The sequence below is a fragment of the Alosa sapidissima genome, chromosome 6 (assembly GCF_018492685.1).
Source record: "Alosa sapidissima isolate fAloSap1 chromosome 6, fAloSap1.pri, whole genome shotgun sequence".
Classification (NCBI taxonomy): Eukaryota; Metazoa; Chordata; class Actinopteri; order Clupeiformes; family Clupeidae; genus Alosa; species Alosa sapidissima.
This window is the reverse complement of record NC_055962.1, coordinates 36,296,200-36,308,699: the sequence shown is the minus strand read 5'-3', so window position 1 is coordinate 36,308,699 and position 12,500 is coordinate 36,296,200. Positions and strand designations below refer to the sequence as shown.

Sequence of the window (12,500 nt, the reverse complement as noted above, 5' to 3'; positions counted from 1 at the left end):
AGGCGCTGCCATTCAGTTGTGGACGTTCGTAAATTGCGTTTATGGGCGGAGAAGGGCAGAGAAAGGTGCAATTTACACTCAGGATTGAACGATTGATAAATACGATGGAAACTTGGGTCTGACAGCGCTCGCAATCTGCGGTGTGTCCATGGCGCTGATAACGCTACGTTCGCAAATGTACGTACATCTGGCCCTTACACTCACACACACAGACACACTCACACACACACGCACAGAGACACACACACACAGACACACACACACACACACACAGACACACACACACTCACACTCACACTCACACTCACACACACAGACACACTCACACACACACACACACACACAGACACACACACCTCAGTCTGTGGAGTACCAATCGGACAAGGTGCCCCACACCACCACACACACACACACACAGACACAAACACACACACAGACACACACCACCACACACACACACACACACACACACACACACACACACACACCTCAGTCCGGGGAGTACCAGTCGTTCTCCTCTCTTACTTTTGTTCTCTTCTCTTCTTCTCTTCTCTTTTTTATTTTCTTCTCCTCTCTTCTCTTCTCCTCTCTTCTCCTCTCTTCTCCTCTACATCTTCTCCTCTCTTCTCCTCTATTCTCCTCTCTTCTCCTCTATTCTCCTCTCTTCTCCTCTCTTCTCTTCTCCTCTATTCTCCTCTCTTCTCCTCTCTTCTCCTCTACAGTATTCTTACATCTTCTTCTCTCTCCTTGTTCATCCTTTGTTCAGTTCTCTACTCTCATCCTGACCTTGTGCATCTGGCTGCGATGCACGTTTTTGTGTGTGTAATCATGGTGTGTGTGTGTGTGTGTGTGTGTGTGTGTGTGTGTGTGTTTATCAGGAGGATGACTTTGTGCAGCTGGCGGCGATGCACTACTTTGTGAAGTTTGGCTCGGAGAGCAGCTCTGAGAAAGCCAGGCAGGTGGTGAAGGAGTGTATCAACACCAACCTCATAGAGACCAAGTCCGAGCCGAGGTGGATACAGATGGTGACTGCTGCTCACACACAGGTAAATACTCTCACACACACACACACACACACACACAGGTAAATACACACACACACACACACACACACTAAGACATACTAAACCCTCTAACATCACTAAAATCTCACATACTAAAATAAGCTAGAATAAGCTAGTATGTCACAGATACAGTCCATAAACTTCATCTTAATTCTATAATTAATAATTGTGTGTTTGTGTGTGTGTGTGTGTGTTACAGGGTGGCTATATAAAATCTCAAAAAAGCACTGCAGCTGTGAAGCAGGAATTGGTGGACTATGCCAGGCGGACCTGGCCGATGTTCTTCTCCCGGTTCTTCGAGGTCTCCTACAGATCAGGTGCATTGGGCTTTAAGATATCTGTCATTTCAGTACGACAGACACATGCAGAGATCTATCATTTCAGTATGACAGACACATGCAGAGATCTGTTATTTCAGTACAACAGACACATGCAGAGATCTGTTATTTCAGTACAACGGACACATGCAGAGATCTGTTATTTCAGTACAACGGACACATGCAGAGATCTGTTATTTCAGTATGACAGACACATGCAGAGATCTGTTATTTCAGTACAACAGACACATGCAGAGATCTGTTATTTCAGTATGACAGACACATGCAGAGATCTGTTATTTCAGTATGACAGACACATGCAGAGATCTGTTATTTCAGTATGACAGACACATGCAGTACGACAGACACATGCAGAGATCTGTCATTTCAGTGCGATAGACACATGCAGTACGATAGACACATGCAGGCAGCAAAGAGGTCTGATGGATGGATAGACAGACAGACAGACAGACAGACAGACAGACAGATGGCGGGTTGGGGGTGGTGGAGCAATGGTAACGTCTCTGACTGATAATCGGTCGATCTGGATTCAATTCCCAGCATTGCGAGTCTTTGTCTCTTTGAATAAAAGCGTCTGGTAAATATCAGTCAACATTCAGAGTAGTAATGGCAATGAGGAAAAATATGGCTCTGAATCATGTGTGATAACAGGACAATAGTGTTAATAGTTTTGGGACATTGGTTTGTCTTTTCGGACATGCCAGTGTGTTTTAGTTAATAGGCTCAGCTACAGTGTTTAGATCAATTGAGAGAACCTGTCATTACACAGGCAGCATTAGTAACACAAGTCAATACTCCCCCCCCCCACACACACACACACACAGGTCCACCTCTCCCTCACGAGAACCTGATTTTGGCGGTGAACTGGAGTGGAGTCTCTTTCTGCGAGTCGATGGAGAGGGTCTGCATGGAAGTGCCATACGCGGAGATGACCGATATCATCATCAGGTACGTGGAGTTGACAGACGTCGTCATCATATAGCGGCGGCTGAAAGAGGCTTGTGCTGACTAGCCTAGCGGCGGCCGAAAGATGCTTGCTCTGACAGACGCCATCGTAGCCTAGCGGCGGCCGAAAGAGGCTTGCTCTGACAGACGTCTTTATAGCCTAGCGGCGGCCGAAAGAGGCTTGCTCTGACAGACGCCATTGTAGCCTAGCGGCAGCCGAAAGAGGCTTGCTCTGACAGAAGTCATCAAGTAGAGACAGCTGAAAGGGAACACAACGATGTGAGTGTGTGTGTGTATGTGTGTGTGTGTGTGTGTGAGAGAGAGTGTTTGTGTGTGAATATATCTGTGTGTGTGTGTGTGTGTGTTGCAGTGAGGAAGACCCATGTCCGGTGGTTTCGATATCCACTCTGAGGGGAGACATCACCTTGGGCGCTGAGAAGGGGGCGGAGTTTGTGGAAATGGTGGGCGGGTTTCTGGATGGTCTAAAACAACGCTCAGCCTGTGGAGTTGCCCTGCATGATGCTAATAAACAAGGTCATAATCCCAAACAATGTAAAACACTGTTACAAACAAGCTAGTACAACATTATAAACAAGCTAATACAACATTAAATGTTATAAACAAGCTAATACAACATTATAAACAAGATAATAATCCTGCACAATTTAACACAACTTTTACAAACAAGGTAAATAATACACCATACATGCCCCCCCCACTCATGACTTCAGACGACCCAATGTTCCTGAGTTATCGCCGTGGTGACATCCTCCTCCTCCACCGAGATGACGAGTTCTCCCAAGAGAGCGGCTGGCTGACCGCCACTAACGAGAGGACGGGCCAGACCGCCGCCATCTCCACCGACGCCATCATGGTCCTTCCCGCTATGAGCCGGCCCACGGACGACACACTGGTAAACAACGACAACAACATACACAACAACGACATAAACAACGATTAATGCCAGAAAGAATCATAATAAAAGTACATTCTAATGCCATACTAATCATGCTGACAAAGACCAACCACAACAAAAACCCAACAACCTATAAATATATGTTTATGCTAAAGTATGTATATATAAGTAAGTATATTCTTTTGATCCCGTGAGGGAAATTTGGTCTCTGCATTTATCCCAATCCGTGAATTAGTGAAACACACTCAGCACACAGTGTATACACAGTGAGGTGAAGCACACACTAATCCCGGAGCAGTGAGCTGCCTGCAACAACAGCGGCGCTCGGGGAGCAGTGAGGGGTTAGGTGCCTTGCTCAAGGGCACTTCAGCCGCTTCCTACTGGTCGGGGTTCGAACCGGTCCCACCACTCTCACTGTAGCACTTTCACTGGGGTCTAGTGGAGACCTGCTTCCATATGGAGCACCTCATGATTGAGAGTTTGAACTACAGGGACGGTCCAGGGACTGTTTGTCACCTGTTTAATATTTAATAACAACAACAAATAACAAATAACAAATAATTCAATGATGTAAATGTTTTATTATTTATGTATTTATTTATTTAATCACTTACTTACGTAGAACTTGCTGAACCTGAACCCCGCGCAGAAGAGGAAGTCAAAAGACGAGCTCGTCACGGACAGAGTCACCCTGATCAACCTCAAGGAATTCTCCTTTGAATACTTCAGGTGAGCAAGACTCCTTAGAATACTTCACGTGAATGAGGTTCCTATGAGTTCTTCAGGTGAGTGTGGTTCCTATGAGTTCTTCAGGTGAGTATGGTTCCTATGAGTTATTCAGGTGAGTGAGGTTCCTATGAGTTCTTCAGGTGAGTGAGGTTCCTATGAGTACTTCAGGTGAATGAGGCTTCTATGAGTTCTTAAGGTGAGTGAGGTTCCTTTGAGTTCTTGATGAGCAGGTGAGGTGAGCAGAACTACTTAAAATACTCAGGTGAGCAATGTTCTTTAGAGTAGGAGAGTCAGGCTTCGTAGCGCCAGACTGTGCCTCTGCTACCGCACATAAGAAGCACATAATCCTGGACATAAAGATGCTATGATATGATTGGCATTGAATAGTCATTGGTATAGGACTGATTATTGTACAGTATACTGTAATTTATATATATATATATATACTTTGTGTTATGGAATAGTCATTGGTAAAGGACTGAATATTGTATACTGTCATTTATACTGTGTGTTATGGAATAGTCATTGGTAAAGGACTGAATATTGTATACTGTCATTTATACTGTGTGTTATGGAATAGTCATTGGTAAAGGACTGAATATTGTATACTGTCATTTATACTGTGTGTTATGGAATAGTCATTGGTAAAGGACTGAATATTGTATACTGTCATTTATACTGTGTGTTATGGAATAGTCATTGGTAAAGGACTGAATATTGTATACTGTCATTTATACTGTGTGTTATGGAATAGTCATTGGTATAGGACTGATTATTGTACAGTATACTGTAATTTATATATATATATATATATATATATATACTGTGTGTTATGGAATAGTCATTGGTAAAGGACTGAATATTGTATACTGTGTGTTATGGAATAGTCATTGGTAAAGGACTTTTAAACACTATCCATCCAGCTACCTATGTGTGTGGACTAAGTGTGTGTGTGTGTGTGTGTGTGTGTGTGTGTGTGTGTGTGTGTGTGCAGGGACCCCATGAAGGGAGGGAAGGGAGGTGCTGGCGGCCGTGAGAAGCTGTGGGCCAACACCAGAGTTCCTCTGAAGCAGCCTCTCCTCAGGAGTCTGGCCGGGAACACGCAGCTGAGCAGCCTCGCAATGCAGGCTTTCACGGATATCCTTTACCGTCTCTCACACACACACACACTACACACACACACACTTAGTCCACACACACACACACACACACACAAATACAGTACATCACATACACACGACACACACACACACACACACACACACCGACACCAACACTGACACACACACACACACACACACACAAATACACACAAATACACACAAATACATCACATACACACAACGACACACACACACACCGACACCAACACCGACACACACACACACACACACACACACTTAATGCTCAGTAAATGTTCACACATATACCCTTGCAGACTGCTGTGTGCTCTTTAACATTTGCTTCACCCATTATGAAGTACATGGGGGATTACCCAGTCAAACAGGTCCGTAGCCCTCTAGAGCTGACCAATCAGATCTTTGGCCCGCCCACCCAGCATCCTGCACTAAGAGATGAGATATACTGCCAGATCATGAAGCAGCTGACCAATAACAACAACGGGTAAGAAAGCAGACCTTATAACTGACCAATAGCAACAGTGGTTAAGAGGGCAGACCTTATAACTGACCAGTAGCAACAACGGGTAAGATGGTGGACCTTATAACTGACCAATAGCAACAGCGTTAAGAGGGCAGACCTTATAACTGACCAATAGCAACAGTGGTTAAGAGGGCAGACCTTATAACTGACCAATAGGAACAGTGGTTAAGCGGGCAGACCTTATAACTGACCAATAGCAACAATGAGTAAGAACAGTGTTGTGTTACAGTAACAGTTTTTCAGGTAAAAAGTAGTGTAACACGCTACTACGTAAAATTTGGTAACGAAACATAGTTCCTTTTTCAATTCGGCGCAACGTTACTTTTCCCAGGGACAGATTTGACAGCGACACTGCTTTCTCAGCTGCGCGCTTGCACAGGGACAGATTTGACAGCGACACTGCTTTCTCAGCTGCGTGCTTGCGCTATAGTCACGAGCTCTACACAGACGGGACGTGACAGAGGCTGATAGCATGAAGAGCAATCATGGCAAGCGAGAAGCCAACACTTACTTTTGAGGAATGTTTGTTGAAACTAAGGGGAGGAATGTGAGTGTAAGGTGTTCACTGTGCCCTGGTGAGAAACTTTAGTCTGCTGCTGTTAACTCAACTGCCAACCTATTGATGTGATTTGCACTAGCTTTGCACCAATTTCGGAGGAGCCTGTTTAATGAAAGAGTATAAGGTTATAAAATAAGCCCTTATGTATTTTGTGTTCACCTATATGCCCTTAAGATGTATCGAGGCTATGTTATTATTTGATATTGTTTCATAGGGCTTTAGTGGTGGTGTTGAAGCCTATAATAGCCCAATGTTTTGTTGTCAAGTGCTCTGTTTGTGGCATTTTTTTTATAATAAATAGCACAAAAGAAATACCTGTTATGCCCTCCATAGTAGAACTTTATGTAGGCCTACACATTTAGGAACAGATATTGGGTTCTGCCCAAAGTCGAGCAACATAAAAGTAACGTAAAAGTAACGAGTAACGTAAAAAGTTACTTTCAATAGAGGGTCACTAAGTGAAGTAACGGGTTACTTTTTTGAGAAGTAACGAGTAACGAGCAAACACTATTTTTTAATAACTTCCCCAACACTGGTGACAAATAGCAACAACAGATAAGAGGGCAGACCTTATAACTGACCGATAAAACAACAGGTAAATAGGGGGAGCTTATAACTGACCGATAAAACAACGAGTAAATAGAGAGAGGTTATAACTGTGTGGGTCTGGAGCAAGGCTGGCAGCTGCTCTGGATGTGTGTGTGTGTGTGTGTGTGTATGTGTGTGTGTGTGTGTGTGTGTGTGTGTGTGTGTGTGTGTCCATGTAATTCACCCCCTCTCCCTCTCTCTGGTCTGTGTGAGTCTGGAGCGAGGCTGGCAGCTGCTCTGGCTGTGCTAAGTGTGTGTGTGTGTATGTGTGTGTGTGTGTGTGTGTGTGTGTGTGTGTGTGTGTGTGTGTGTGTGTGCCTGTGTGTGTCCATGTAATTCACCCCCCCTCCCTCTCTCTGGTCAGTGTGAGTCTGGAGCGAGGCTGGCAGCTGCTCTGGCTGTGCTAAGTGTGTGTATGTGTGTGTGTGTGTGTGTGTGTGTGTGTGTGTCCATGTAATTCACACCCCCTCTCCCTCTGGTCAGTGTGAGTCTGGAGCGAGGCTGGCAACTGCTCTGGCTGTGCTGTGGTCTGTTCCCGCCCAGTGAAACTCTGCTCAAGCACACCCAGCGCTTCATAGAGTCGCGACCCAGAGAGCCACTCTCAGCCACCAGCTTACAGAGACTGCGCTCCATCCTGAGGTACTCTACACAAACAAACACACACACACACAAATACATCACATAAACACACACACACACAAACACACACAAACACACACACAAACACACACAAACACACACACAAATACATCACATACACACCAACCAATTATCATTTATCATCAGCTACCTCAAGTATACTACTACAGTATGTCGATGTTCTTATGTTCAATGTGTGTGTGTGTTTGTGTGTGTGTTGTGTGTGTGTGTGTGTGTGTGTGTGTGTGTGTGTGTGTGTGTGTGCGCGCTTACAGTGTGACTCCTAGGTTGCTGCCTCCTCATCAGGTGGAGGTGGATGCCATTCTGCAGAACAGCACACAACTCTTCCATAAAGTTCACTTTCCCAATGACTTAACTGAGGTACACACACACAGACACACACGCACACACACACACACACACACACAGCTCTTCCATAATGTTCACTTTCCCAATGACTTAACTGAGGTACACACACACACACACACACACAGACACACACACACACACACACACACACACACACACACACACACACACACACACACAGCTCTTCCATAATGTTCACTTTCCCAATGACTTAACTGAGGTACACACACACACACACACACACACACACACACACACACAACTCGTCCATAAAGTTCACTTTCCCAATGACTTAACTGAGGTACACACACACACACACAACTCTTCCAAAGTTAATTTTCCCAATGACCTAACTGAGGTGCACACACACACACACACACACACACATACACACACACAAATAATTACAGTGATCAGTGAACAACAAAAATATATTTTTTCTCTCTCTCTCTACCTCTTTCTCTTCTCCTCTCTCTCTCTCTCTCTCTTTCTCTTCTATTCTTGGTCCAGATCTTTGAGGTGACCACCACTACTAAGATCTGTGATCTGTGTCGACAAATAGCTTCCCACCTGAGGCTCAACTCTGCTGATGGCTACAGCCTGTTTGTCAAGACCTCTAGCAAGGTATCTGTGTGTGTGTGTGTTTGTGTGTGTGTGTGTGTGTGTGTGTGTGTGTGTGTCAGGGGTGGGTAGGGCTGGGCGATATATCGGTATTATGACTACGACCGATATATTTTTGAAAACGATATGTAGTTGAGACAATATCATAATACCGATATTATGTCAAATAATGGGCCATTTTATCAAAGCCACTTGCTCTTCTGTGTTCAGACCATTCAGACAGCCGCAGCTCTGCTCAACCTCGTCCCTTGCGTGTGCACGTTCTCCCTCGCAGCAAAAAGGACACGGAGTCAGATTTTGTTTACCGTGATCAGAGGTTGGTGCTGGTATGGCGCTATTTCCGTCAGCACATCAGCGGTTAGACCGAGAATTCTCGTCGTGAAATCAAAATTCCGCTGGAGCTCCAAGCGGTTTTGTACACGCAGCCTTGAGCTGTTTACAGCTCTTCGAGTCACGGTAAAATGTCATTTTTGGTACATAGCTAATCCAAATACACTTATGGGGTGGGTGTAAAGTTCTCAGGGAGACAACCTACACGCTGATTTATTGAAAGGATGTGCACGTGGGGACTCGCGAGCAGTTAGGGGCATCATTTTTTATTGTTTACACTTTTGCACAGCTGTGTTAGAGCAGTCTGAAATCAGTTTAATTAACCCTTAGAACCCGATAAACGCAAAGTGCGTCAAAAAACACACCCTTTCTTCTCTGTTACATTGTTCCGGAACTGTTCATCTCAGCGAGATGAAACCTTTATTGCGTGAGCGCTTTATTACGCTTCAGAGCAGAAGTGGGGCTTTCCAACGAGACTAGGCACTTGTCTGTACAATCAAGTATGAAAATGTAAGAAAATCATGAAATTAAATCAAATTGCATCATATTTACAGTCTATACTTCTCTGCGTTCACCTGCGCACCCATTACTCTCGTTTGAATTACTCGAGAACCCGTGATATATATTGATCATTCTGGCTTATAAAAACAGATGAAGTGACTGCAAAATAATAACGTCATGTACAAAAACCAACGCTGCACATCCATTACTCTTGTTTGAATTACTCGCGGACCTGTGATCGGATAGATATGCCACGCATGTCAGATGAAAGAGGAGACACAGAGCCATCATTTGATACCAAGTACATCCTTCTGGGTTATAAAACAGACGAAATGACAGCAAAACTAGATGTACCGCATAGCGGTACAAAATATGACCGCCGCTCAGTCCTGGACATCCGTTCCGCGAAAATAAATCACACTTCAATTTGTCTCCATATTTTACTCCATCCCCCACTCTTGAAACTTTTGTGTATGCTTGTTTGGCATGCCTGAGTGTGTGTGTGCGGCTGCACAGAAAGTAGCCTACTGGTGCTGAAAAGGTGAATAGATTGTAGAATAGCCAAAGAAGATGTAGCATTGTTATAAAACCTTTAACATCTCTAAGCAATCACAAGTAGGGCAGTTCATCACAGTTCATCCATTGCAACTGGATTGATGAAAGGTCACTTACACCTGTAGGCTACATTGTATTTGGGAAAAGCAAAAGGTATCAGCATAATGTTATTTATTTATTTATTTATTTATTTATTTTATTTATTATGTATTTATAAACAAAAACATCTCTGTCAGTTCCATGCCGTTTTCAACAGCTATCAAAAACAAAGGTCATTTTTGGATGGATGGATGTTTCTTCTTCTACATAAGATTTTAGTCATCTTTAGTTCATGTAATACTTTATTGTCAATGCACAAATTAAGTAACAGTAGTCTGAAACGTTATTGTTAATGCACAAATTAAGTAACAGTCGTCTGAAACGAAATGCTGTTTTACATCTAACCAGTGGTGCAAATAACTGACATGTCCAAATGGGCCTTGATGAAATGCGTCGCTAGACAGTTCATACACATTTTAACGGGCCAAAGTTGAAGAGCTATTGTCCGTTATTGTTCGTGCAAATATAGGCTGATTCATGTTCCCTTGCATTGTGTAACTGAGGTCCATGGCTAGTCTGGCTTTCATCAGACCAAGCTCAATCTTTTAAGAAATCAAAAAATAAATAGCGGGCAGATCAGGCTGGGTTCACCCAGCCTAGTCCATAGGCAGCCGATATTGTTTAATTTTCCGATTGAGATATACACGCTCTGGCTATTCTAAATGCAAAAATGCATCAGGGAGTTATGACAAAACGGTAACTAACAAACTAGATCCTAATAGAAAGCTGTTAGCTTCCCTAAGCTACAGGTAGGATTATAAGGTAGGCCTATTGACAACATAAATTGTCAATAGGCTATGCTGGCAACACAAATAAAATCTCCTTTGGAAACCAATGGCTTACGCCTTACAGTATCAAGCGGACTTAAACTGCCATATCGTGGCGAATGTTGTAATAACATTCACGCAGCTCCATTAGTCAAGGAAAGCGCGAATGAAGTAGCCACTTCTAAATGGGACCCACTACACAGTAGCTTAAGGTGTTTTGCTAAAGCAGCCATAATGAAATGAAGGTGTCATTGTTTGGATACTTCACACACACGTGCTTTTTAATTTCACAGACGACAACTGCCAAGCTGTAATCAAAGCACATCGATTCCCCTCTCACACCCTGCACGCACTTAAAACAAAATAAACAGGCGTCTCAGTCTCACGCATGTATAGGCAAAACTGTATCAGACCGGTGTAACGTTGGTAAATCTTCCATTGCACAGAATGATTTTGTAGCACATGCAATAAATGACAGTCGAAAGATACAAACAGTGCTGCTATCAATTTGCTTGGTATAACCGCATTTATAGTTTTCTACAAATGCAATCAATCAAATGGGCCTCCATCACTCAACCAACGCTAACGGTAACATTACCTAGGTCCTTATTGATATTACAAGATTAACGTACCTGCAGTAAAAACCAAGCATGTCCGATAAACATCCTCAGATTTATTTCGGCTTTAAGAAGAAATGGGAATTACACTTCATGTGAACATCGTCCTATCCTTATTAGATGTTCGCTTCGGTAAATTACAGTCCTTGTAGGAAGCGTCCATTGTTCTTCCAACCCAGTTTTAACTTCCAACAAAATTACGTCTCACTGCAACGATGCGCCATCTAGTGGACAAACGACTACTTATCGCCAATACTGAAAATGCAGCCATGATGATGATGATGAATATTTATTTTGGCTTTCTTTTAATCCTACTGAATTTGTAATTATGTATCGGCCGTTCTAATACCGATAGTATGTGGGTGCCTGTGTGTGTGCATGTGTACATGTGTGCACCGCCATTTACAGGCCAATGAGTGTACAGTCACTAAATGTACACATAACCTAATTTTTTTAGACCCCCCCATGGATGAAATTCTACGAAACTTGGCATACCCCCAGAGAATGCCAGGTCAATCATACACATAAAATTTGGTGCAGTTCTGAACATCTTAACTGAAGATAGGGGCGATTAAAGCAGAATAATATTGCATTTTCATTTTTTACCGGGGGGATGGGGACGAAATGAAATTTTTGCGTAAAAGTCTAGTGGGGCTACATACCCACCAAATTTCATGTACCCCGGTGGTTCGGTGTCCCGGGTATCAATGACCAAAAATTCAGGAAGTAGATGACGGGGAAAATTCTTGAATTGTGTGCATGTGTGTGTGCATGTACAAGTTTATGTTTATGTGTGTGGGTGTGTGTGTGTGTGTGTGTATGTGCGTGCTTGTGTGTTTGCCTGCGTATGTGTGTTTGTGCATGTGCATGCATGCGTACATATGTCTACTGTGTGAGTATGTGTCATACGTATGATTACTGTAAATGTATGTGTATGCGTGTGTATCTGTTTATGCACATGTGTGCACATGGAATGGGTTAACATGACCCCTGGAGGCAAACATACGGAAAAAATTGGTCATCCTAGGCCCTACAGTTCTCAAGATATTCACAGAGAACTGTGTCTGCCCTACCCTCCTTTCGGGGGGTCCAGTCCAGCGGGGGGGCTACAGATCAAAACGAAAAATGACGGTTCCATGCTATCCATGTGGGGGTACATGCCCACCAAGTTTTGTGTACCCCGGTCTTTCAGTGTCCCGGG

General features: G+C 43.6%; 1 protein-coding gene across 6 annotated transcripts in view; it reads left to right on the top strand.

Annotated features, from left to right (window-relative positions):
- The window catches only part of myo7bb (myosin VIIBb), a 55,962-nt gene that overhangs the window by 32,416 nt on the left and 11,046 nt on the right, over positions 1-12,500 (top strand). For 4 of the 6 annotated variants that reach the window (XM_042096479.1, XM_042096478.1, XM_042096482.1 and 1 more), the window contains 11 exons: positions 879-1,046; positions 1,264-1,381; positions 2,227-2,350; positions 2,718-2,881; positions 3,079-3,260; positions 3,886-3,992; positions 4,987-5,129; positions 5,462-5,615; positions 7,285-7,440; positions 7,716-7,821; positions 8,320-8,433. In XM_042096479.1, coding sequence (XP_041952413.1) covers positions 879-1,046; positions 1,264-1,381; positions 2,227-2,350; positions 2,718-2,881; positions 3,079-3,260; positions 3,886-3,992; positions 4,987-5,129; positions 5,462-5,615; positions 7,285-7,440; positions 7,716-7,821; positions 8,320-8,433 — 1,536 coding nt within the window. Of the gene's footprint in view, positions 1-878; positions 1,047-1,263; positions 1,382-2,226; positions 2,351-2,717; positions 2,882-3,078; positions 3,261-3,885; positions 3,993-4,986; positions 5,130-5,461; positions 5,616-7,008; positions 7,067-7,165; positions 7,245-7,284; positions 7,441-7,715; positions 7,822-8,319; positions 8,434-12,500 lie in introns of those variants that run through there. The other 2 variants (XM_042096484.1, XM_042096483.1) reach the window with 2 other exon arrangements.